General features: G+C 29.9%; 1 protein-coding gene across 5 annotated transcripts in view; it reads right to left on the reverse strand.

Moving 5' to 3' along the window:
* Positions 1-26,669, reverse strand: part of LOC128392387 (dachshund homolog 1-like) — a 28,678-nt gene extending 2,009 nt beyond the window's left edge. The window contains exons 1-9 of one of the 5 annotated variants that reach the window (XM_053352406.1): positions 26,095-26,669; positions 25,715-25,950; positions 25,473-25,618; positions 20,611-20,786; positions 19,532-19,627; positions 17,179-17,305; positions 9,535-10,490; positions 8,687-9,097; positions 3-98 (exon numbers count right to left, since the gene is read on the reverse strand). In XM_053352406.1, coding sequence (XP_053208381.1) covers positions 3-98; positions 8,687-9,097; positions 9,535-10,490; positions 17,179-17,305; positions 19,532-19,627; positions 20,611-20,786; positions 25,473-25,618; positions 25,715-25,950; positions 26,095-26,245 — 2,395 coding nt within the window. In that variant the 5' untranslated portion in view covers positions 26,246-26,669. Of the gene's footprint in view, positions 1-2; positions 99-8,686; positions 9,098-9,534; positions 10,491-17,178; positions 17,306-19,531; positions 19,628-20,610; positions 20,787-25,472; positions 25,619-25,714 lie in introns of all 5 variants that reach the window. The other 4 variants (XM_053352407.1, XM_053352408.1, XM_053352409.1 and 1 more) reach the window with 4 other exon arrangements.
* Positions 26,670-27,129: the final 460 nt, after the last annotated feature.

Here is a 27,129-nt window from a genome sequence, read left to right on the forward strand (position 1 = left end):
ACATCTAATTTTGGACTCTTCATTTAATTGTCTTTCAAGTTGATCCTTTGCTTCACGTTCCCGTTCAACTACAGCTCCAAGTTCAGCTTTTAATTCAGCTAAACAATTAACAAAATTAGGGGAGAAAGAAAATTCAAAAGTCAACAATTAGCAATTAATCAGTAATAGAAATTAAAATCAATCAAGTTTTCACCGTATTGGGAAAAAAATCTCAACAATTAAAAAACACCAGCCATTTACATAGAAACAAAAAATTAACTCAAACAATCAGCAGCCAATTAACCACAATTAACAGGGTGATTTAAATACCTGTGCACACGATTAACACAAACAAATTGTTAACTATTAAATTTAGATGATAACAATTAAGTTAGTTAATGAAATTAACGCTTTTTTTGTTCATTCGGGATTGAATTAAATGATAATTTTGTAATGCTAACTCACTTAAGGTGTTAACATGGTAAATAAATCAAGGAAATTACAATTAATTTCATGAGATTACATGGAAAGATATATTTTCATGATCGGTGTATGTGATTCATGGGAGGGAAAAGGTAATCCCAGCACATGGATGATACAAATATGCTTATTCATATTCATATGAAACCTCATGAGATTTGATGAAAAGGATTAGGAGATGAATTCATACCAAAAGATTTGAAAGGTTATTAATAGTTCAGAGATCATGATGAAATTGTAAATCAGAATTTGAATTAGTGGGGAAAAATTTCTCTATCTTTCTAATATTTAAAATTGTTAAATTTCTCAACTCATCATGATGGATTCAAGATAATTCATGATTATGATGATTGAATTTATCATGTTTATATTTGTTCAACTTTTGCAAACTCAATGAAAATGAGAAACTTTAACTTCAAGTAATCATTTATAATGGTAATAAATACATGATTATGATGATGATGCTCATGTATAGACTCAAAGTGATGGTGAGGATGAGGATGATAAAGATGATGTACAAATGATATATAGGATAAAGAGAGAGAGAGAAAATTTTCTTTAAGAAACAAAAAAAAAGAAACCAAAGAGACTTAGATTACAAAGAGATAAATGTATTTATTTATATACAACTTTTCTTATAGGAAATCGTGAAGAAAAAACTGTTTCCGTTTTGATGAGAGAGAAATGAAAGATGAGGGATGAAGGATGAGATGGAGGAAGGGGGTGGATGATTAAGACGATAAGATGTGAATAAGTTTCGATGAAGGTAATTCATTAGATGTTTATTATTATTTATCATCATTAAAACAATAATATTATTAACTAGAAGTTCAAATGATAATTATAATGATGATGGAGATGAAGATGATGAAGATGATGAAGATGATGATGATAATGATTCTGCTAATAGATGGTTAAATTGTATTCGCCTGAGGGTGATATTTGTGATGAAGAGGAAAAAGTGAAATGATAAGAAAATTTTTCTACCTGAGATTTTATCCTGAGAGAAAAGTTTTTTTCTTATTCTATTAAAAAGATAAACTAATTTTTGGATTTAATTTCACATTTAACATGATAAAAAGCGTGAAATCAATCCAATTTTCACGGTAATTTGTTTCTCAGACACGATTTGCTGGAAAACTATGATTAACAATTAACTTTAATTGTTTCAATTTGATTTTGTATGTACAAGAGGGATAAAAACAAGTCTCAGAAAACTCAATCAAATTAAATTGTTTGTTAAATTATTTCTGATTGTTGCCTATTATATTTATCATGAGATAATATTATCAGCATGATATGTATTCAATTAACTATTATTAAATTGTTGATGATAAACAATTGCTATTTGTGTCAACAAATTTTCAATGCTCATCAAAATTACTTGATTGCTGAGAAAATTGAACAATTTGATTTACAAATTGAATTTACAATTAACATGAATGGAGAAAGTTGAACAAAAAACTTTTTTGTTTACTTTTTTTTTCCTCGAGCTTTTCAAATGTTCAAAAGTGTTTTATTTTCAACTTGAAGTTAAATCAGTTTTATCATTAGAGTATATTGGTCAGTTATGGTCAGTTTTAGAGCTGTGTGCTTATGGATCCATGTCAAGTTTATCAATTTCATTTACATTTGACTTTTTCTATTCTTGGGAAAATATTGTAAACATGGAAATGCCTTTTACTTTAGTTAATCCTCAAAGGAACTGACCTTTTGATGGTCCATTGGTTTGTATTGGTCATCTTATCAAGCTCTCTCACTCTCTCATGTTAATATAATGTAGAAATATATATTTTATTTTTATCATCAGGTGACATAATCGTATGAGTTGATTGCTCTGTGATATATGGTCAATATCAAGTTCATTGAAAAACAAAAGGTTTTAACTTTTCTCTTTGTTAATATCTTCATGATGATTACTTTTCGTGTCAATATTTGGCCTTTACTTAACTCCCTTTTTATCCTCTTCTGGATTATCCTCCTTTTCTCTCTCTCTTATTATCATTTCATCATCTCCAAGGAGATTACGAGGGATTTCAAGTTATTTATATCGAGATATGTTTCCATATTGTACCTTGAATTGAGCATTTCTTTGCCAGTCAATTGATTTTCATTGTTGTTTCACAATAAAAACAATCAATTCAATCTCATCATAATCATGCTCATGAAAAATTATCTTCCCATGAAACTATTCAGATATATACTGATGATGATCCATGAGAAAATTGAACCTGATGAAATAAACTATCCAATGGTCAAAATATATATATACTAGTTTCTTAATCTCTTCTTGATTGACCTTTTGGTAAAGTTTGTCAACTTTTAAGGTCATCCTGAGGGAGTTTCTAATGATGATATTATTGAATATCATCACTGAGAGAAGAGAGAGAGAGAGAGAGAGAGAGAGATGAGGCTTATCATCATTATTTCCAGAGGATCAGATGTAAAAAAACAGAAACACAAATGATGATGTGATGATGATAAAAAAAGAGGTGAAAAAAACCTCGGTGTGTATATTGAAGAGGAGGAGAGGTTGGTGAGTGGGGAGGATGAAAATTGAAGCTGATGATGATGATGATTCCCTGTTGATTCACTTTCTTTTAGCTTTGTCTTGTTACCTCTGCAAAAGCCACAAAAACATCATCGAGACCCAATATCCTCATGAGGATTAAGAGAGATAGAGAATAAAAAAAGTATCAGATTAATGAAAAATTATGTTTCTGTTAACAAATACAGAGAAAGAGAAACGATCGAATATAAAAACTACACTTCCTCATCCTCATCCCTATCATCATCCATGATATTTGTCTCCTTGATTCCATGTTTCCTTTTACATCATCATCTCCCCTCATGATATTTGTCATCCTCATCTCTCTCTCTCTCTCTCTCTCTCTGCTAACTATTTGTCAGTTTAAAATTGATTTTGCAAAATGATACTTGACTTTTGTGTATCCAAACCTAAACTCATTGAGAGAGTATTAAATTGTCCTCCTTTTGTCATCCCAATCTTCATGGTCATCATGATTTTATCGTGATTACTGACCAAAAAGTGAGCGAAACAAACAACAGGGAATCAAGAATGAAATTTTTTCAGGAAGAAAAAAAAATGTCACCTCTTATTTGTAATACATTATTACCCATTATTATCAGTCACCATAGGGAGGAGGATGAGGGAGATAATGTTCATGGTTGTGTAGGAAGAGGGTGGTCAAGGATGATAATGATGATAGTGTAATGTTGACATAAGTTAAGTTATTTGTTTGTTGTCAGGTTATATAAATGTCACCATTATATTGACCAGTTCTAATGGTTACTTTTTCTGTTAATAGCTCATGAAAAAAAATATGAGTTTCCAGTTTCACATTCTGAAAATTGAACTTTCTCTCAATTGTTTTCTTGTCAAACTTAAATATCCCTAATCATTAATATATCACAATCAACAATCAACAATTTAATGTTTCCTCTTTTGTAATAAATAGTCAAACAATTTAATCGTTTCCAAACTCACTCTTACAATTAACAATTAAATAACAGTTTACAATTGAACTACAACAATAATAATAATAATCATCATTATTTTCAACAAAGAGACTTGAAAAGTAATTACAATTTATTAATCATGATCAACAATCATGATACATATATAAAAAAAAGTGAAACTTTTATCCCAATTGATTAATAACAATCATTTTTCATTTTCAATTGTTTCCACTTAATCATTATGATTGTGAAAATAAATTGTAGTTGATGATGATGATGATAAACAATTAATCACACTTTTAATTAATGATCAATGGATTCTGAATGTAAACTTGAAAAACTAAAGTTGTGACAATTAAATGATTAATTGTGAAGTGATTAACAATATAAATACTTAGTTTTTTCCTTGTTAATTGCAATTGAGATTAAATTTTTTTACTGAAAAGTTTTTTTCTCATTGCAATTATCAAGATAAATCATTTAGATTAATGAATCAAAGTGAGAAACAATAGAGATTCATTGATAACAATCAAGGTGAGACAATTGTTTCCGCTGTTAAATTGTAATAAATTAAGAGAATCATTAATTACTCCAATTGATGATGATTGAATCAATTAATTGTCATGAATAATTAAAGGTTAAAAATTCAACAACTAATCATAATTTTCTCTCAATGAGTCAGTCAATTGTTAACAACATCTAAGATGTTCAACTCAATTGCATTGAAACTCATTCAAGAACTGACAAAGATAATAAATATCACCATGAAGATGAAGATGATAAAAATGATGATGATGATAATATACACAGTTGACTGAGAAAACCAGAATTTGTTTCCTAATATATTGTAACTGGAACGATTTCCATCAATCAAAATATGCCAAATTAAATTGATCGAACCCTTGGCTCGAATCAAAAACTCGAAATTCAAAAAGTTCTAGAATTTAAATCTAATCATGAATTGGAAATTTTTTTTCTCAATGTTTCCCAAACCAAATGTTTTAAATATCATTATAAACTTTAAAAGAGTGAGTTGGTAATAATATACACCATGTATATTTGGATTCAGGGAGTTACTTTTTTATGCTTCTGTTGTAATTTGGTTATGGTAGGGATGCGGATGATGAGGATGATAAAGATGAAGAGTGAGCATATAAAGGGTATGAATGGATTAGCATAAGCAGTGAGAGGAAAGCAAAAAAAAAAATGATTCAAAGCCTCGGATTCAAATGATGGATGAGGATGATAATCAACTGGAAAGGTAAAGAGGTTAAGATGATGAGAAAGTGAGTATATACTCTCCCTGTTTTTCTAACTCTCTCCCACCCACAAGAGAATGAGAGAGAGAGAGAGAGAGAGAGAGAGAGAGAGAGAGAAGAAAATTATTCATTCCCAATGAATCAATATGATGAATTGAAAAAAATGATCACTAATATGAATTTGATTCACTAATTCATTCATGATATTAATCATTGGAAATTAAATGATTGTATGAATTTGTGTTCATGAATATTTCCAATTTCAATTGCCATGAGTTGAGATTAACCAGAACGAGGAAATCACTCCTATTGAATTTCCAATATTTCCAATGATGAAGGTAGATGAGAAAAAAATTCTATATAAATGATAACAGATTAACACTTGGAGAAATTATTTAATCTCTAATAGTTGTTGTAATATTTTCATGGAGAAAATCACTTCCATTTAATGAACAGTAACTTCAAGTTCTCATCTGAGACTCGATTTCATCAAGAATTCACAGAGATCATCTCATAATCATCATTAGAATAAGAATTTTTTTCTTCTCATTTATTTAATCGACTTTATTCATTTTTTTCATTAAGGTAACTGAACCTCTCTCTCTCTCTCTCTCTCTCTCTCTCTCTCTACTCATCATTATCATCATCAAGTTAATTTAGGTAAATGCTTTGGGATGAAGATGAAAAAACGAGATTGTTGATTTTATATGAATTAAAATCATGAAACCGTATAGAAAGTAATTTAATCCTGATGAGAATTAAAAAGTTAATTTTTTGACTTTGTTAAAATGGCCAACAGAGAATCGAATAGAACTTTTTTTTAGAACTCGAAAAAGAAAAAGATGCAAAAAAATAAAGGATGAGCTGGGTGGGAGAAGATGATGAAGGAGGAGGTGAAAATAGAGGGAGGATGCTGGAGAAACGAGGAGAATGATAAAAAGGATTAAGAATATTTTTTCTACAGTTGTAATTATAACAATAATTTGAGCTGTTTAATTTACGCTTCCTTTGGATGCTCAGATTGATGAGACGTAGAGAGAGAGAGAGAGAGTGGGATGACGAGGATGATAATGATGATGTGGATGAGAAGGTGTGAACACACATCAATTATTATTATTATTCAAATGAGTGAGAGATGAGGTTAATCTACCAGAGACAGAACAATTATAAGAGATAATCTTTTGAATTCTTAATGAATTTAGTATCATCTTTGGTTATTCATCTTCCACCACCATCGACCCACCTTAGCACTCTCCATCCTCCCCCCACCTCTTCATTTTTTTCCTCTCATCTCATCTCTTTCGAATTTCTGTAAATATATTTTTCCAACATTCTCCTTGGTTACTTTTTCAATTTCAACATTTTCTCCTTTTCTTTTTAATCTTTTACTCTGATTCTGATTCTCTGACTTTACAACTTCTTTGCTAATGATGTTTAACCAAATTCAAAATGATTCAGATGAAATAGAGAATAAAAAAAATGTTAATCATCTAAAAGCTAATTAATCATAAGGTGTTAAAGATTCTGTGTTTTAATGAATATAATGTAAAACAATATGATCGACATGGAAAAGTTAAGAATATTTAATTTATCTCCTCATTCTGATGATGAATTATTCACATCTCTTGGAATAAGAGAAAAGTTTTTAATGCGATTAAAGTTACAATTAAGAAATGATTAGAAGTGAGTAAAAGATTGATTCTAAATTGCGAACAGATAAATTACTAGCTAATTGTAACAATCTATAAGCTGCCAACTTCTAATTAGTGAGAAGATGAAAAAAAATCAGAAAATCTTAATGTTTCTCCATACTAATAATAAGATAGAAGTAGAAATTAAAATGATGAGGTTGATGAGGATGAGGAAGATAAAAACAAAGAATCAAAAGCTTTGTATATGAAGATGAAGATGAAGATGAGGATGAGATTTGTTGTGGTTCTTTAGAGATTTAGACAATCTGATCTTTTGAGATGAAGAAAATGAAAATTAGAATTGGAAAAACATGAGATTCCTTGATTAGAATTTAAATTGCAACTTCTTCTCATTTATAGGATGTATAAAAAAAGATGATGAGGATAATCATGATAGGGATGATGATGAAGATGATAAGGATGACACGCAATATTTCAATCCAATTAACTAAATTTCCGTAATATTAAAATGGTCAAAATGCAAACCTCAAACCAATCAAATGTCAAGAAATTAAATTGATGTAAAAATTGAGATGGAAACACAAAAAAAAAGTTCAATTTTTGATCATCATCTTTATCTTCATCATGTAACTATTAAACTGACTGTCAGAGGAAAAAATTTCAATGGTTTTTATCATCATCATCATCATGATAATACAATAATAATATTGCAAAGGTAAGCAAAAGGTATTGCATCAACTATGCAAATGTGAAAAGTTTTTCATCTTCATCCTGAATATCAAGTTTGTTTCGTTATAAACTATCAAAGTGATCAGAATTATTATCAATTTTATCATAATGATAATGATAATCATCATCATCATCATGAAGGAGGAGGAGGTGGAGGAGGAGGAAGAAGATGAATCAAGATGATAATTTCATCGTTTGATTGGTTGAAATACATTTTAAAATAACAACTCATAGAACCGGATATAATAATGATGATAATGCATTGATGATGATTGATTGATTAACTTAAATTAGGTGGAGTCAGCGAGTGAGCTTTTATTTTGATTATAATTGTAATGACTAAATGATTATATCATCATCATCATCATCATTATCATCATGATGCCATTGAAATTGAATTGAATCTGTAATGGATTAAGATGTGAAAGGAAATATATTGTAACCAATATCTCAGCGAAAATCTTAATCCATCTAATTATTAGTAATTCTAGTTTTACATTTTCACTTGATTATAATAATTAGAGTAAAACAGAAACGGAAATGATTAATTTTTGTTTGACTTTTTTTTTTCTTATTCGACGAAAACGAAAAAAAAAAGTTTTGATGTTTCCTCTTTATACTCATATATTTGTTGAAGCAAAAAAGTTTCTTCATTATCATCATCTGATCAATCATGTTGACTTGATTATTGTTGATTGTTGACCTTCATCATCAACAATCAACAGCGATAATTTTTGTCCCTTTTCTGTCCATTCAATATTATTATTCAGCTCATTTGCACATTCCAATGATAATGTAATAATATTACATTGCAATCGATGTTACAATCCATCAACATAAGTAAACCATCAACAATCAACATCCCAAAGCAAATCAGTTGACAAGTTACAAGTTGATTTCGTTGCCTTTTTTTCATACTTGTCAACAATCAAATGTTTGTTGTATCAAAAACAACAACAACAAAGTTACAAGTATATTTTTCCTGTTGGTTTGTTGATTGTTGGTTTAGATTGAGTTTTTTTTTTGCGCCAATGGAAAAATTTAAACTTGATTGATTTTGAAAATTGAGTTAATTAGTCTTGAGATAATTGTTTTGTTTTTCTTTACCTTTCTGTTGATTTAATTGACTTTGCTGTTGCCTTGCATTATGTGCCGCTATTGCCAAAAGCCCTTCAATGTTACGTAAAAGTGTTTCAAGACAGTGTTCAGGTTGAGGTAGTGATGAAGATGATTGTTGATTATTATTATTATTATTACTATTATTATGGTGGTGGTGATGGTGAGATGATGAAAGGTGGGTTGACCCAGAAGATGATGAAAGGGTTGCACCTCCTGTAGCCATGATTGAGGTTGACCCACCACCGACACTGACACCACCAGTTAAAAGTCCCATTGGAACCGTTGAATGAGTGGCCACTGCAATTGGTATCGGAATCGGTGATCCCGATGACGTATTGTGATTGGGAGTTGATATTGTCCCATCGGTGGGTATGACACGTATTGATGATGATGTTAAACCTGATAAGTTGAAAATTGATCAAGAAAAAAATCAATCAATTAAGATTAAGATTGAAGTTGATTAACAAAATAAAAAACTACCACAATCAACACAAATTAAACCAGAAAACAAGTTTCCTAAGCCAAACCCATGAAAGTGAATCAAAAAACATCCCATTAACTTTTGATTGGACAAAATTAAAAATTAAATCAACACAAGAGTTAATAATTCAATTAGCTATAACAGTTATAACAATTAACTTAACATTTAGACCTTTAAATTAACTAGACTCATGTTAAAATGCCAAACCTTAAAATTAACTTGAAACTTATCAAGTTTAATTTGTGTCCAATTAAATTATCATCATGATTATTATTGAACCTAAATTAACATGATTAGTGGTTTAACTTTTTGATTGTGAAGAGCAAAAATTTTTTTTTCCAAACAATTAACTTACCATTGAAACTGCTACTGACTGGATTATCACTATGATTACTATTACTAGCATTTGAATTGATATCATCTTCATCATCTTCTTCATCAGTTGATTCATCATCCTCTTCATCCTCGTCTTCATCTTCATCTTCATCACGATGACCACTTCGTCTTCCTCTTCCTCCTCTACCTGAAAGGTTTAAATTGCTGTTGTTATTTAAATGGTTATTACGATGATGACGAGATGATGATGATGATAAACGATTATTATTATTATTGGTTGAATGTGAATTACTAATTGTTGTATTGTTAATTGTACTAATACTTAATGAATTGTTGCTGTCTCGATGATGATGATTACCAGAAGATGAGGATGATGAATGATTATTAATACTGTTACTATTAACAGTACTTATGGTCAGTAAACCATGAGATCCACTTCGTGATTCCTTTGAGTTATGATGATAACTCGAACTACGATTAGAACTATTTCTCGAACTTGTATTATTATTATTGTTATTATTTGTGTTATTATTATTATCGTTATCATCAATTGGACTACCGATAACTGTAGTAATACCTGAACCATTAGCACTTCGAGAACTTAAATTAAGTGCTGATCCAGTTGTAAGTGTTGGTGTTGATGAGTTGTTGCTGTTATGATGATTACCATTGTTACTTGAATTGTTATTATTGTTGTTATGTGATGAGGTTGATGAGTTGTTATTATTTGATTGATTATGATTTTGAGTTAATTGTTGATTTCCTGATTGTTGATGATCTCGTTGACGTTGCTGTTGCTGTTGTTGTTGCTGCTGTTGTTGTTGTTGTTGGGATAATTGCAGTAAATAAGCAGCAATCGGATTTATTTCTCCATTTAGATCACCGTTTGAATTGTTATCTCGTTGATTTGATGATCCAGTTCCATGATAACTCGTTAATCCTCCAAGACCAGGGGGTGGACTTGAAGAGGAAAATCTAGAATTGAGAGTGAGAGTGATAATAGAAATGGTGATAATTTTCATTCAGTGAATAGAGAAAAGTTGAGAAAAGTGAGTTTCTTTTGTTTGAATGAGAAAAAAAAACAATTAACCGACTGATTAATGATCATGATAACAATCAAGAAATTCTAAACTGTTATTACTTAATCAAAACACCAATTAAACCAGTAAGGGTAATTTAAGAAGCCATCAAGTTGATGATTGGATGAATATTTTCATAGAGAAAAAAAAACAATAGTTGTATGTGAAAATTTTCACTTCTCCCCTGAAAATAGTTGATAAACTCAGAAAGAAAATCAATTCATTCAATTTGTTGATATTTGTTTTTCTGTCTCTCTATCTCTCACTGATGAGAAAACAAAATTAACCAAGATAACGATAATAACGGTAAATATCACGAGAGCATTATTATTGTTATTTGTTTGATAAAAAGTTGAGTAAACAATATAATCATTAACATGATATTATCCTAATGCTAATAGGTTATAATCTTATAAATATCATGAGCATTCATATTTATAGATATGAATCATGATCTTAAATTAAAGCTCATGATGATGAAAAAAAATTTCGTAAGGTAAAAAAATATAATAATAATCAACAGCAACAATGATAAGTATATGTGATATTATTTGGAGTAAAAAGTTTACAATATTATGTGAGTATGAATTTGAATGCTGTTTGTGTATATGAAAGTTTGCAAAGCGGGGACATTGAAGGAGGTGGAGGGAAAAAAAGTTTTGTTGATCTGAGTTAATTTAGGCTGACATAATGATTGATGATGGTTTTAACACACACTTTTGTATCTCATATACACAGAGTGAATGAGAGAGTGAGAGAGCCAAGCAAATGCATTTAGATAAAGAGACTCACATATAATAATAATACAATGAATGTATCAGAGGCAATCACAGAGGAAGAGAGAGAGAGAGAGAAGGAAAGAGAAGATGAAGATGATAAAGAAATTGAGAAGATGGAGAAGATGATGAAAGAACAAAGAAAGAGAGTGGGAGAGAGAGAGAGAGAGAGCTAGTAATTAATCATTCTTCTTGGTGACAACAAGAAAGAGAGAGAAAGAGGAAGAAGATGAAAGAATTGATTTCACTTTTACTCTACTCTTTTTTTCATAATCTCTCTTTCTTTTTTTCTTTCTTTTTTCACTTGTTAATCTCCATCTACTTCATCATCATCATCATCTTGCTTCTTCATCTGCATCTTAACCCCTTCTTTTTGCTTATTTGCAAAATTTTACGCAAGAAGCAGCAAAAACTAAGGTAAAGGTTTGAAAATCCATTGAAATAAGTCGAGGTTGAATGTTTATATTATCTAATTATACTCCTACAATCATCATCCAATTTAATTACAATTAACTCAATTGCAAAGAGTAATTAATCTGCTATTAACTAAGTTAATTGCATTTATCATTTTTGTGTACAAATTGTCAACTATTTGAGATCCTTGTCATTTACAGCTGATTCTGAATCACTTTTCATCTGTGGTTGTTTTTGTTTACTAGATTTTCAATTTTTTTCTACCTTGAATTGCAGTTAATTGTTACTGTTGATTATTATTATTGATTCATGAATATCATGATATTGTTATATTGTTCAGCTTCAATTGATTTCAAGTAACACAAACACTGGAAATAAAATAAGCTATGAATTTATTAATGCATCAGTTGATTTGCAAGAGTTGCACTTAATGTTGTTCATTGATGCCTGGTATTCAAAGATGATCATCATGATGAAGAGAATGAAATTTTTTTCCAAAGAAACTTTTCTATCTTCATTTCTACTTTTACACCATCACCACTGCCATCATCCTCATCATCACAGATCATTCTTCATCCTAGAAAATAAGATATATTACCTTTTGAAAAGTTTTCTATTGAAAAACTGAGAAATTATATTGAAAACAGAAAATGCTGATGAGTAGAAATTCATCGATTCTCATCTATCTGAATAAGAGATGAAAATTCGATTCGAATATTTCATCATTCTTACTCAATTCTCTCTCTCATCAGCTCCCTTTATTGAAAGAAAAAAAAATCGTTTTTCTAGTTATTTTTTTCCTCTCTTGTTTCATCATGATGATGATCATCAGGTGATGATGAGGATGCTACTGGATGATATTTCATCTCATCTTAAATATAATTAATGATATCATGATGTATGTGTATTGCATTTCAACTGTGAATGTTGATAAATCGATAGGAAATACGAGAAGAGATCGAGAGCAAGTTTTTTCCTATCATCGAATTTAATTTTTCGATAAAAAAAAATGATTTTTTTCTCTTCGAAAAACAAACATAATCATAAGTTTACCATTAATATGATTAAATATATTGAACGAGACAAAAGACAAACACAAATCAAAACATCAATGTTTTGATAGAAACAAATTGTTATCTGTTTACAATCAAAGCGGTAAGAATAGTAAACTTATCACTGGACAGGAAGAGGAAAAGATGAGGTGAAGATAAGAGGAAGAAAATCTAGAAAACAGGGAGAGAAAGGAGGAAATAGAGAGCGAGAGAGTCAAGATAATATTGTTTTCTCATCTTTAGAACTTTTGACTTTTCGAATTGAACATAAATAAATGAAGAAAAATTCTGATTCTCTATCATATTCAACACTATTCTAATCTTAACCCATTCCCTGGATGTGAGTCTCTTCCTCCGCATCCTCATCATAAAAACTGTATCATTGAAAGTAACCAAATGCATGTTAACAAGTATACATATTATTTTCACCGAGAAGATAAATTACTCTCAAGGATGATAAGCCAAACCATAAAGAAAGAGACAAAGAGACAGAGGATGATAATGATGATAAACAGGAAGATTAGATAAATGAGGAAAAGGGTAAAGTGGGACATTTAATAACTAATATATTATATTAACCATAGTAGGGACAAAAAGCTCGACTTTTAATCATGATATTGTTTAAATATTCATTAAACTGTCCTTCATCATCTCTCCATCCTCATCCTCATCTTTATCTTCATCCTCATCATTAGCATGAAACATATTGGGGATTTAATTTGATACCAATTTATCTTTCCCATAGAGTTTATAATTATAATTGTTTCTTTGTCAATGATATCTGACCATTGGCTAATTATCATAGGCATATAATTACTATTCCTCCTCCTTCAGCAATCAGTTAATTATCACAACTATTTCACTATATCATCATAATTACTTGATTAATTAATCATTCTCAATGTAATGACATTTGGACTTGAGCAACAACAAAAAAAGTTTCAGAAGTTTACAATTTTAATATTAACAATGTTTCATTAATTTATGATAAATTGTAACTTTAATTAACTGAATCAAGTAATCAGAGTATTTTTTTTCTCAATGTTGATTGTGAATCATAATTTTCACACAAAAAAAACCTTCAAAATATTGAAATTAACTGAGCACTATTATTAACATGATTAATTGATTTGTCATCTAATTGCTGATGATATTGAATGGACAATATTGTTTTTCAAAGTGAGAGAAACTTTTTTTTAACTCATTCAAAAAGTTTGTTAGTTCAAGAAGGTTGATTAACATGCTGAATAATTTACTTATTTTCTATTACACTAATTACTGTTGTAATTAGTACGTTGATTAGGAATGATTATCGTCATGTTTACATGAAAAAATCATTTGAAAATCATCAAGAGAGACAGACAGAGATTCTGATGATAAGAAGATGCAATTATCACCATCATCATCATCATCATCATCGTCATTATGATTAGTTGATCAGCATCTTGAATGTAAATTGAAAATCGGGCAGAGTGACAATAAGATGATGATGGTGATGATGATGATGGATATTGTAATCAGTCAATATGCAAAAAATAGTAAAGTGATGAAAGGATTAAATAATGATAATGATGATGAGGATGATAAGAGTGTGAGGATGAGGATGATACTCATTTTGCAATGGGGGAGTTGAAGCAAGATTAACAATTGATGAGAATGTTAATTGATACTAAAGTGTAAAATAATGTTGCAAGGATGATTGATATCACAAATGATAAGGTGTAATAGTTTGTAATTAGGAGCAGGAAGATGATGATGAGTAAAAAAAAAGTCATCATCATGTAAAAAGCATTGAAAGAGTTGAAAATTCTGATAATGAAGATAAAATTGTTAAAAAGCATAAGATGTTAACATTTAAGTATTAGTTTTGCAATCCTTTTGTCACCAGAAAAAAAGATGAGGATAAAGATGATTCGGAGAGAGAGAGAGAGAGAGAGAGAGAGTCAAAATAATGAGAGAGAAAATTTTTGTTTTTCTCTCAAGGCAGAAACTCAGAATTTCTCATCATCATCAGAATTGGATCACTTGAATTTCCCATAGATTTTAAAAGGATCAGAAATTCATAGATATTCATTTATGTAATAGGAAGATGATGAGAGTGAGAAACTATCTTCTCTCTCTTAATTTGTGAGATGATGATGATGGAGATGAATGAAAAAACTTTGTCTTCATTGCTTTTTAATTATATTAACGAGTGTTTGAATGAGATAACAACAAGAGAAAAAGAAAGAAAAAAGAGAAAGAGGGAAAGAAAAAAAAGAGAACTTTTCCAACTTATCTTCTCTCTCTCTCTTTCTCTCATCATCTGATCATCTTTCTTCCCTTTTAACTCTTCTCTGTCTCCTTTTCATCAACATCCTCATCATGGCGACAGAAGAGAATGATTAATGACTTTGAATATTAGAGAACCTCCTAAAACACATTCCTTAAAAAAGGAATCTTCATCTTCTGCCCACCCACATCCGTCTCCTCTTCATCTTCTTGCTTCCTTCTTTTCTCATCCTCATCATCAGTATCTTCTTCATCTTCTTCATCATCAGTATCTTTCTGTTCATTCAAATTCATTCATTTAAATTTAATCTACAGAAAGAAAAAAAATCTAAATTAAAAGAAAAAAGTTTTCTCTTTCTTTTCTTCTTTACTCATATTATCCAGTAGAAAATTATCATCCTAATCATCCTCAACTCCTCCCCCATAATCATCTCTCATCTTCAATCTCAATTTCCGCATCCCTATAATAAGATTTAATATTCGATCTTTTTTTTCAATCTTAAAAACTTTTCTTCTTTTTCTCTCTTCTCATTTTATCTGAAAAGGAGATTCAGAGTTGGAAAATGTCACTGCAACTCTATACAACTAATTTCCATCCTCATCACCAAGAGAAAAAAAACCGATTCCCAACCCCCTTTAGCATCCTTATCATCCTCATCTTCATCTTCATCCAGATAGATTACAATGAATCTTTTTTGTTATCATCTTCTTTTATCATCAATGATCTCTCTCGGTTTCTCTCCTTCTCTCTCTGTCTTTCAATTTTCGTTACAAATTTTAGTTCACAATTTTCACTTCCTTATCATCCTCATCTTCATCTTTAAAATTCAAGGCATCAACTGAATTCTCAATGAACACACACTAAGAATCCAAAAACATTGAGACTTTTACTATCATAATGTCACATCTTTTGTCTTACTAATTATTCACTTTTCCATCACCACCACCATAACCATCACTCTCTCTCTCTCTCTCTCCCCGCATCCAACCTCCGCCTCTTTAACGGTTCTCCTCTTCATCATCTTAACATTTTCATCTTCCTCCCATTTTCTTACACAAGTAATTTGACCCTTAATTTGGTCAATTACAGTTCATTTTGTTTGTTATTTATGTTTAAATCAATCATTTTAACAACAACAACAGAAAAACAATGTTAATCTTTGTTTATCTTTTTCCTAGTAAGATTTTTTTCCCTTGTCTCAAAGACTGAAACTCATAAAGACACACAAATGCAACTTGATCATCATCATCATTAATCATTAAACTAAATTAACTCTATACACATAATTTTATCTTTGGAGCAATTAATTCATTCACAATCAATCTTGACTAAATTAAAGTGATGATGAAGATGATGATTTGAGAGGGAGACATATAAAGACAAAAATAAAGAGAGAGTGAGGGAGATTCAAGAATCACAATAAAAATCAACAAAAAGTTTAATTCATTGATTATCTAAGATTAACTAATGATAATGGATAACATTGTAATCTAATCATGAATTCAAAACTTTTCATGATACAATCTAAGTTTATATTGAGATTAGCAAGATAAATATCTCATGAAATATCATAACAATGAATTCTGGTTTTTGATTACCATTAGTTTAATATCATTAAACGTTAATCATGTTCATTTGATATTAAATAATAAACTTTATGAATTTAATGAGTTACGATCATGATAAAAACATGATCATCAATAAAAGTACCTTGAAAACTGTAAACTCAACTCGGTGAAAATAATAGTATCATGTACAGTTCCCATGTAGATATTATCAGATAACTTTTTTGAGAAAGTTGAAACTTTTTACTATTCTTTTAAAAAGTTAATTTACTTTCTCCCTCTCTCATCATGTTTATCATCATTAGTGAATAAATATAAATATGATTAAGATTTGATTAGTTTTCTACTCAAGATTAAATTACAAATGAAAATTGTTCATATTTATATCCAGAAAAAAGAGATGAATATTTTTCATTGAAATGAGATGAGGATGCTAATCTTTTTTTTTACAACTTTTCTAATTAATTTAATTGTTTTTCTGTTTCAATTTTGCTGTTTTTCTTACCTTGATGTTGGTAAACCAGGTAATCCAAGGGCTGCTGCTGCTGCAACTAATTGTTGCTGGTGTTGTTGTTGTTGACTGGTGGGTGTTGATGCTGATGAAGCACCGAAATGCTGGAGGAAAGGGAAAGCTATAAGATGATGGGTGGGGAAGAAGAGGATCAGAGAGAGAGAGAGAGAGAGAGAGAGAGAAATTCAATTAAATCAATTGGAAATGATACTTGTTGATATTCAACTTGATTCGAGGCTTTGATCGATATCGATTGTTGTAAATTTGCAACGATAAACGATTCGTTTGGTACGAGCGATGATTGAACAGTTTTTGGAATTGCGAATAGAAAATTTCTCATTGAGTTTATTGGATTTTTGGTTCTCTTTTATATGTATTTCATGAGAAATCATGATTCATGAAGATGATGATGATCATGGAAAAGAAATAGTTTCCATCGATTCAGAGTAAATATCATGAGAAGATAATGATAATTTCTTTCATTGAGAAAATGACTCCACCCTTAGTTTTCCCCTGTAAGATTTTTCTCTCATTTTCATTCTTATCATGAGATTCTGAGGGTTCTGGTGAAGAGGAGGAAAGATTTTAATGAAGCAGTTGAATAACACATATAAAATGATGATAATAATAATACTTGAATATATGTTCAGCTCAGAGCTGAAAACCCGCCTACATGATGAAATGAATAAAAACTCATTCAGTTGAAATGAATTGTTATACATGCGTATTCAATATATAACTATGAAAGATTCATGATAAAGTATTGTGAGTCAATTCAATTCTGAGTCGGACCATGAGATAAGAACTGGAATAAGCATGAAACTATCATGAAGGAGTGACTATTTTTATCATCATTTCTGTGTCATCATCATCATCATTATAATAATAGTTCTGAAATAGAGTTAAATGGAAATGAAGAAAATAATAATAATAATAATTCAATGACTTCCCCATGAAGATTCAGTGGATACATGATAGCTGGGGAAAAAATTATTCTACTGAGCATGTTATTCATCTCATGGATCATTCTTGAAACCATTCAGAGGCAATTCCTTAAACTCATTCGATTCTCAGGGAATATATATATCATTTATAAATTCGCATTTATAGGATCATGAAAGGAAAAAGTTCAGAGTGAGAATCATGAGTTGGAATAAGAGAGAAATAGGAAAACATTGGAGTGAGACGAAAAGAAGGATGATGAGGATGGAGAGAAGATGGGAAAAAAGATGGAGGAATAGAAATGGAATTGATAGTTTCGTTCCTTCTCTTTCTCTCTCTCTTTCATGTGGATTCATGGGTGGAGCAGATTATTATTATCATGAAAGAAAAGACATTCGTTGACATGGGATTGGCTCAGAACTTTTCTTCTGTTCCATTTTATTTCTCCTTAAGATCTCTTTCTTTTCCCTGAACAGAGATGAAAACCAATATCATTCCTATCGCCTCATCAAAAGTTCTAGAATCGACTCAGAATAAGAGATGAACATCATTTCCTTTCAGAACTTTTTTTACAGGAAACATTTCATGAAATGTTATCACTATCATTACTATTATCATCTCCATCTTCATCATCTTCATGCTATTCAACTGTAATGCAAGGAAAATATAAAAGTTCTGAGCAAGTTCAATTCGTTCAATTGTTATCGTTAACTTTTACATCTTCTTTTCCTTTCTTTTGCCTCTTCCCTCATTTCCTATTACATCCTAACGACAATTTCGAGTTGAAAACCTTAGCATTTATTATATTTTTCTAGTCCTATATTAGAATAGAAATAAAAACATTCGATATTCATTATATATACTCAAAGTTCTAATATATATAGAAGTCATAATTCTGAATCCTTGGTTCGTATGAATATGAAACCAATTGTATTTTTTTGAGTCAAATTAACATTTGAATATTCATGTTAATTCAATGAGCTTAAGTGACGATTAAAACTCAACAATTAATGTATGAATTATGATCCAAGTTAATTTAGTTAATTTAATCCAATGTTAATTAACTTCACAAGGGAATAATAATTTCGTTTTCTCTTTTCAATTCAACTCTTATCGAGGTCACTTTAGGCTGGACATTAGCTCACTCTCTCTCTCTCTCTCTCTCTCTCTCTCTCTCTCTCTCTCTCAGACTATCATTAATTTCATCATTTTCACCTTGAAAAATGATGGGGAAAAATTCATCTAAAAACTTTTCATCTGCTTTCATTTTCTAATAATTAATTAATTAAGGGGAACCCTTTCAATTTAATCATCTTCAATGAACTGTCATCATCATCTGAAGACAATCAACTTTAATTGTCAACGTTAATTATCACAACTGATTGTAAATCATTAAGTTATTTACCTGAATAACCATTAGCTGCCAACATCGCTGCGGCTGCTGAAGCCGATGATTTATTCCCGTTTGAATTATTAGCCGGTATTTGTTTAATCTCTAAAGCTGTTTAAATGAAAAAAAAGGAAAGAAAATGACAATTAGTTAATTGTTTGGACAGTTGATTAGGTTAAGATTGAGATTATAATGTAAAAAAAGAAACAACAACAATTAATTGTAATCAGAATTGATTATCATCTTGATTAACCACAAATACTGAGTAAAGTTCAAAGCTAGAAAATGTTTGATTTTCAATAATAATCTGGAGACAAACAATTAAAGCTAATTTATAACAATTACAAACACCAATAATCAATCAATATGTAACAACAATCAACAATAAACCACAATTAATCAAATCACAATTTATTTATTATCATAAATCAAATATTTATCAACAAATGACAACAATTAAATGTAAATAAGAGCACGAGCTCATTTAGCCACGAGTTAATTAGTCAAAATCAACAGAAATCTAATCAAGACAAACAATTAATTTACAATTAATCTTTAACAATCTAGTTGAAAAAATAAACGTTTAATTTAAACAATAAAAAACTTTTTCAAACAATTAGTTTGTTCAAGTCTAGATTAAAGTTAATGATTATTGAGAAAAGTAAGAAAAACAACAACAATTGTAATCAAAACTAATTCATCATCATCAAAGTTAATCATGATAATAACATGATAATAATAAGGATGTAATTTTGATGGTTGTTGATTATGATGATGGGCTTGATTGTTAACAATAATACCAATTTAAAATATAATGATAACAATAATAAACAACAATCAACAAGAAAACAACATAAAAAAAACCTGATGAGTTTTCAAAATCAACATGATTGTTAATCATTGGAAAAACAAAACAAAAAGTTTTGCCTTTTGAGGCAAAAAAAAACTTGAATTTCTCATCATCATCATCATCTTGTTGAATTTATTGTTTTGTATATTTGATTTGTATATTCCCACCTCCTCCTCCACCTCTTCCTCCCTCATCCCACCCTCTCAACCTCTTAGGATGGGCTAGAAAAGTTAATGATACTTACATTCAGCTCCGTAGTCTGCATCATCAGCGTATCTTGGCTTCTTACCCGTCGGTGGGAATCCCAGGTAGGGCACTGAATTACCTTGTTGACTGTGGGGAGTGGTCGCTGGTATGGCCGTTGGAATCGGACTGACCATTCCACTTTCTGGACTTCGTTTGGGTGGACGACCTGGTCGACTAATGTAAACAACAAACATAAACAAGAAACAAAAATATAAACATAATTATATTGAGCAACAATGACAAGTTGATTAGTCCAATTAAAATTGTTCAATTAACTCTCAACGATCATTTTTTTAATCACAATTCAATTGTTTTGTATCATTTGCTTTAAATAATTAAATTTACATTTAGTTTGTGATCTTAATCAGTTTCTAATAATTTAATTATTCAATTTTTCTGCTTCATTACAATGTGAAAATTGTTTAATTTTGTTATGAAAATTTCAACTTTTCCAATTGATTGTAATTAAAACTAATTAATTACCAGAGAGAAAGACAAAGATACTATGTGAATATGTAATTGGAAGTTTAATTGTTAGCCAAGGTTAATGAAATTGTGAGAACAATTTTTTCAAAATTTTGCAAGTTTTTCTTTCAAACAATTAGTTGATTATAATTAACCTTGAACAATTAAACATGAAGTTTTCTCGCAAAAATGAGTTATCATGTTGAAGACAAGTTTCTATGTAAAACTTATCATAAGAAACATCAACGTAATAATTTATCATCACAAGAATGAGAGATAAGTTTTTTAAAGATCAACAATAAGCTGCTGATGATGAGGCGTAGGAGGAGGTGGAAGGTGAGAGTGGGAGGAGAGATGAAGATGATTGAACCATGGAAAAGACTGAAAATAAAAGGTAGATGATGATGATGATGAATTTACAATTGGCTAACGATGTTAATATTACCTTTTCTATTTATCATTGGTATAAGTGGATGACCGTTCCAATTGGATGAATACATTACTATTATTATCGTAATTGTTTCTCTCTCTCTCTTTCTCTTTCTCTAAATGATATTTAGGGTTATAGGTTAATCGTTGTTGCTGGTTGTGTATTGTTACCCTATTATCATAATTATTTGACCTTTGGTCAAAAAGTTGTGGTCAAAGTTGTTAAAAAGTTTTTTCTCTTTATGTGTAAAGGTTAATATGATTTTCTTGGTGAATTGGATTAGCAACTGATCACCAATTACTACTGGATCTCAATTACCTGGGCTGGACTTTTGAGTTTTAAGACCAGGCCACGAGTACGATGCGGGAATGATGATGATGATGAAAAGATAATCTTATGCTAAATTGGTCATTATCATCTATAACCATCATCGTCTTGACCATTTATCATAATTTGTTTTCCTTTTTTTCCCCCTAAATAAGATGATTGATTCATTGAGAGAAAATCAATTACCGTTACAATTGGAAGGAGATACAAACAAATCATGAAGATAAATGAGATGAACAATTGAATCACGAAAGATACAATTGATAAACTAAAGGCTTTGAAAACAAGAAACGATATCAAGGTTAGACTAATTGTTGCAGGTATAAATTATCACCAGGAAAAGAGTAACAATTAACCTGAACAGGTAACCCAAAAATCATCCAACCAATGCGAGAAAAAAAGTCAACTAACTTCCTATGGAAAACAATTAACACCAAAACTAATTGAATAACAATAAACAATCAAACAGAATCAAATCATGGAAATGACCATCATGATAATTTTCAACAAAATTTTCCCAGAACAATAAAACATGACAATCAAATATTAAACCACATCATCATTAACATCATCCCAACATCTTCCTCTCCATCTTCTCTCTCTTCTCTCTCTCTCTCTCTCTCTCTCTCTCCTCAAAATTTCATCCTCATCATATCAGTTATCATTTAATTTCATAATACTTAATGTAGTCAATGTGTTGTGCTCACTCTGTACATACTTACCATTCATTTAACACACAAACACACACACACAATCATAGACACAAAGTCAACAGCATAACCCAATTTACAGTGTAAATATAATATCAACCAAATGTACATATGACAGCGCAACATTTACCTTATCCAATGGTTCATTTTTATCATCAAACATAACGGTACCTATTAAATGTAATAAATATATATGATAATCATCGGCCAATATAATGTAATTGTCAGGGTCTAGAACTTATCAAGGGACCAGGAAGTACTTCGTCTTTTTTTTGTATTAATACAAATGTCCATATCACTTTACGAGATATTAGATTAATATTATTATTAACATTTAGAAATGGGTACAGAATAAACAACAATACGCCAATATGGCATTTTTCACATTCGATTTTTTTTTCTTCACATTTCTAAAAAAAAAGTTCTAATGGTTTCCTAACCTCGAATTTGTTTCCAATTCTCCTCTTGGATCCATTTCGATATTCACAATTGGACCTTTCTCTTCCTCCTCTCTCTCTCTTTTATCATTGTCGATTCGACAATTATGTTGATCACTTTTTTTGTTCCCTCTTCGGATACTAACACACTCGATTTAATTGTTGTTTGGTTCTATCGGTCATTTATTGTGATCGCCGTGATTATCATCATAATAGAAAGTAAACTGTGAACAAAATTGACGATTTATTTTATTCGATAAATACATTAGAACTTTTCTTTTCGAATTTGTATTTTCTTCTTGTTCCTTTTTTTTTAACATTCACTTCTCACTTATTATCATCACCTTATCAATTGATTTAATTTGATTTGATTTGATTGCTGTCGATTTGGTTATATTATCATTATAATGGTTGGTGATTGATTCGCAATTTGTAAACAACTAAATCAAAATGAATTTTAATTTAGTTAATTTTGTTTCGCTTGGTAATTTGATGATTGACTTTTTTTCATCATCATCATCATCATAATCATTGTTAATCAAAAGGCCGTTTGACAATTAGTGGCAACAATCAACTTGATTGTTGTCCCATTTAAATAAAAAAGTTGATTACTTTGTCATCTCATTAATAATTATTGTGGTTGGTTAATTGTTCAATATCAATATCAAAAGTATAACTTGTTTATTACTTTGATAACCACAAAATTTATTGATTGTTACAATTAAATTAAATTATATATCACAATATTAACGTTTTTTTTATTGATTGGTTTGATAACAAATGATAATAATAATTAACAGTAACTAACACAATCAACAAAATAATAATAATAATAAAAGGCTAACCAATAATAACAATTTAATTTCAATATGATCAGTTGATTGTTTGATATTATTATGATTCCAGATTATGATATATAATCAAACTAATAACAATCAATCAATTGTTTATGATACAATATGAAGAAAAAAAATCATCACAATTTATATATATTGAGAAAACGATATAATCGATTATTATTATTTTCATTTTTAATTAAATGTCAAGACAATTACAATTACCTAATCAATAAACTAATCAAGGCTTCGATATTAAGTTAATTGTTATGATAAAAAACTTACACACTTGAACAGTTAACAACACAATCAGGTTAACAATTAAAACTAACTACCAAATGATCATATAAATCAACTTGATTTTTTAACCCTGATTATTACATGTAAATAACAATTGTAAACAATTAACATTAAACAACAACAATCAAGAAAATACAAAATTCAGATTCAAATGATTAACATATGATAATAGATTTCAATTGATTGTAAACGTAAAGTAATTTAATTGTAACCGTTGGTGTAAATTGTTAACATCATTTACAATAATTCAATTCAATTTTCATATATTATTATTGTTACTTTTTTAGATTTGGTAAATTGTTTATTTCCTAGAAGATGATGATAGTGAAGAGGAGGAAGATGATAATCATTCACATCATCATCATCATCGTTTTTTGTTGCAATTGATGAAGGAGGAAGATGATGATCATCATTTATTAGGGTTGCCTAATATTTGAATCTTTGATTCTCAGGTTATTGTATTGATATGATGATCAATATGAAGATGAGGATGAGGATAAAACATCAATCATATTGCAATTTGAATCATTTACATTGAGGAGGACAGTTTGTGTTTGCCTGTTGTTGTTGTTGTTGTTGTTGTTGTTGTTGTTGTTGTTTGCAATTGGATCAAGATCTACATGTAGTAGTGTTTTTGCTGGAAAAAGTTTGCAAAGTTTTCAGCTTTTCCTTAATAGTAAATTGTAATTGCTTATTATTGTGATCGTATGTCCTTTCCTATGGTAAAAAAAAAGATCGAGAGTCTTGTCTAACCTTCGACAAAGTCCATTGTGACCATTTTCTTCATATTCTAGTCTCTAGAATGATGGATCGATACTGTGATCTAGTTTGAGATGCAATTTCATCTTGATCCTCAATCGACATTGTCACACAATTGAAATACTCACACACATTCATCAAATACGATAAACTTTAAGGTTTGTCCAGTTTTTTTTCTTCATGTATTCAAAATAATTTCAATTGTCTCTCTATTTATACAATTTGATTGTAATCAATAATCACATGAGAGTCATTTTGTTAATCAATTGATTAACAAAGTAACAGTGTGATTGAAAATTGTCGATAAATATTTTGCAATATCAACAAGTTAATCACACGTCTTATATATTGTAATATATGTATGCTAATTAAAGATAATCAAAACAATTAGATTAACTTTGTTTTTTTCAAGAGGTCAGGAATGATGAAGCTTAATCTCTCTATTAATAAATTGAAGATTTAGTCAAGAAGTTTAATGAGATATCAATCAATTGATTGTTGTTGAGATAATCGAGTTGAGAGTTAATTTTGCTTTTTCTCTTCCAATTTGATTAGTGTGTTTAAGATTAATTGTAAATACGATTTGATCAACTTACCTTGCAGTTGTACAATCTTTGAAAAGTACATCAAAATCTTTGGTTGATAAAAGTTTACATCGATTGACACCCGGTTGAATAGCACCAAGTCCTCGAAGGATACGAACTTGTTCAACATTACACACAATTGGAACAATATCCAATCTCTGTTTTCGAGCATAATTTGTTTATTGTTATTTTCGAATCAGTATTAGTATTTTGAATATTCGAATGTTTTGAAAAAAAATATCAACAATTCTTACCTTTAATTTAGTGTATACAGTGTGTAATCCACCGACGAGATGTTTGAGAAACAGTTCAAATGCTTGAGGTAAACAGAGTAAATACTCACAGGGTGTCCGATTAGCTGAGAGAAATGCTGCTAAACGGGCACCTCGATATTCAATAATCCGACATTCATTTGTTGCTATGAAAGGTGAACAAGCTGATCCATGATGAGATCCACTTGATCCATGTGATCCTTGACCCAATGAACCAGCTGATTGATGAGTAGGTGAATAAAATGATGAATAAGTTGGAAATGTTGATGAACCGAGGTTATTATTTGAACCATTATTAGAACCACCACCATTACCTGAACCATTACCACCACCACTATTAGAACCAATATTATTATTATTACCTCCTCCTCCTCCTACAACTCCCACTATCCCTTGTTTTGAACGATTTGATGTGGTGAGATCATTAGGCCCTGAATGCTGAGAAGAATCTGATTCAACATCAGATCCACTTGATGTCGGTGATAAACTACGTCGATAAACACCCGAATGCATTTGAAAAAGTCACAATTAATCAATGAGAGAGAAAGAGAAAAGAACAATTTCAAGAAACAATTAGAACACTTTTTTTCTTCTTCTTCAATTCGACTTCGGAATAGAAACGAAACTCAATTGGTGATCGATGGTGATTATTGTCGAGATTGATGATCGAGGGAAATCACAAATGAAATAAATTATGTCTCAATTAAAGATGAAGATTAGGATACATTTGATTGAAGAATTGAGAGAGAAATTTATGTTTGCTTGATGATGAGAAGATGAGATTTAATGTTTAGTATGTAGATACGAATGAGAAGTGAATAAAATTGAGGAAGAAAAAGTTTTATTTCGAAATAAAAAAAAGTTCTACAAGTCGAAATGAAGATGAAATGAAGACAAATGAAGATCTTTTGTTGACTGCAAAGAGCAAACTGATTATAGTTCTGAAAGAGCAATAGACACTCTCAGTCCCTCCCACTTTTCTTTCTCTCTTTTTCATCTTCTTTTCATCTTCCTTTCATCTCTCTTTCTTCTTCATTTCATCTTCTCTCTCTTTTTCTCTTTCTCTCCCTCTGATTTTTTTTTCTTCAAATACTTTCATATGTGTAAGTATATCTTTCCAATTGCAGTTCTTTCCCCCCAGCTCACTTTTCTCTTTCTCTCTTCCTCTTTCTTTTCTGTGAGAAGGAGTGAGAGTCTCTTTCAGAGAGATGAAGTTGAAATGAACTGAACAAAATTCTGAGCCTGATCATCCGATTACATGAATTCATCTTTGATTGTTTTCCAATTAAATCAATTTCTTGCTTATCATTTGTTAATCATTTTGTATTTATTGTTTAATTGTGCTAATCAGTTGATTGTTTTGAGATGAGAAGACAAAATCAGCGCCATCTTCCGTT

The sequence above is a fragment of the Panonychus citri genome, unplaced genomic scaffold (assembly GCF_014898815.1).
Source record: "Panonychus citri isolate SS breed McGregor unplaced genomic scaffold, ASM1489881v1 Contig00136, whole genome shotgun sequence".
Lineage (NCBI taxonomy): Eukaryota > Metazoa > Arthropoda > Arachnida > Trombidiformes > Tetranychidae > Panonychus > Panonychus citri.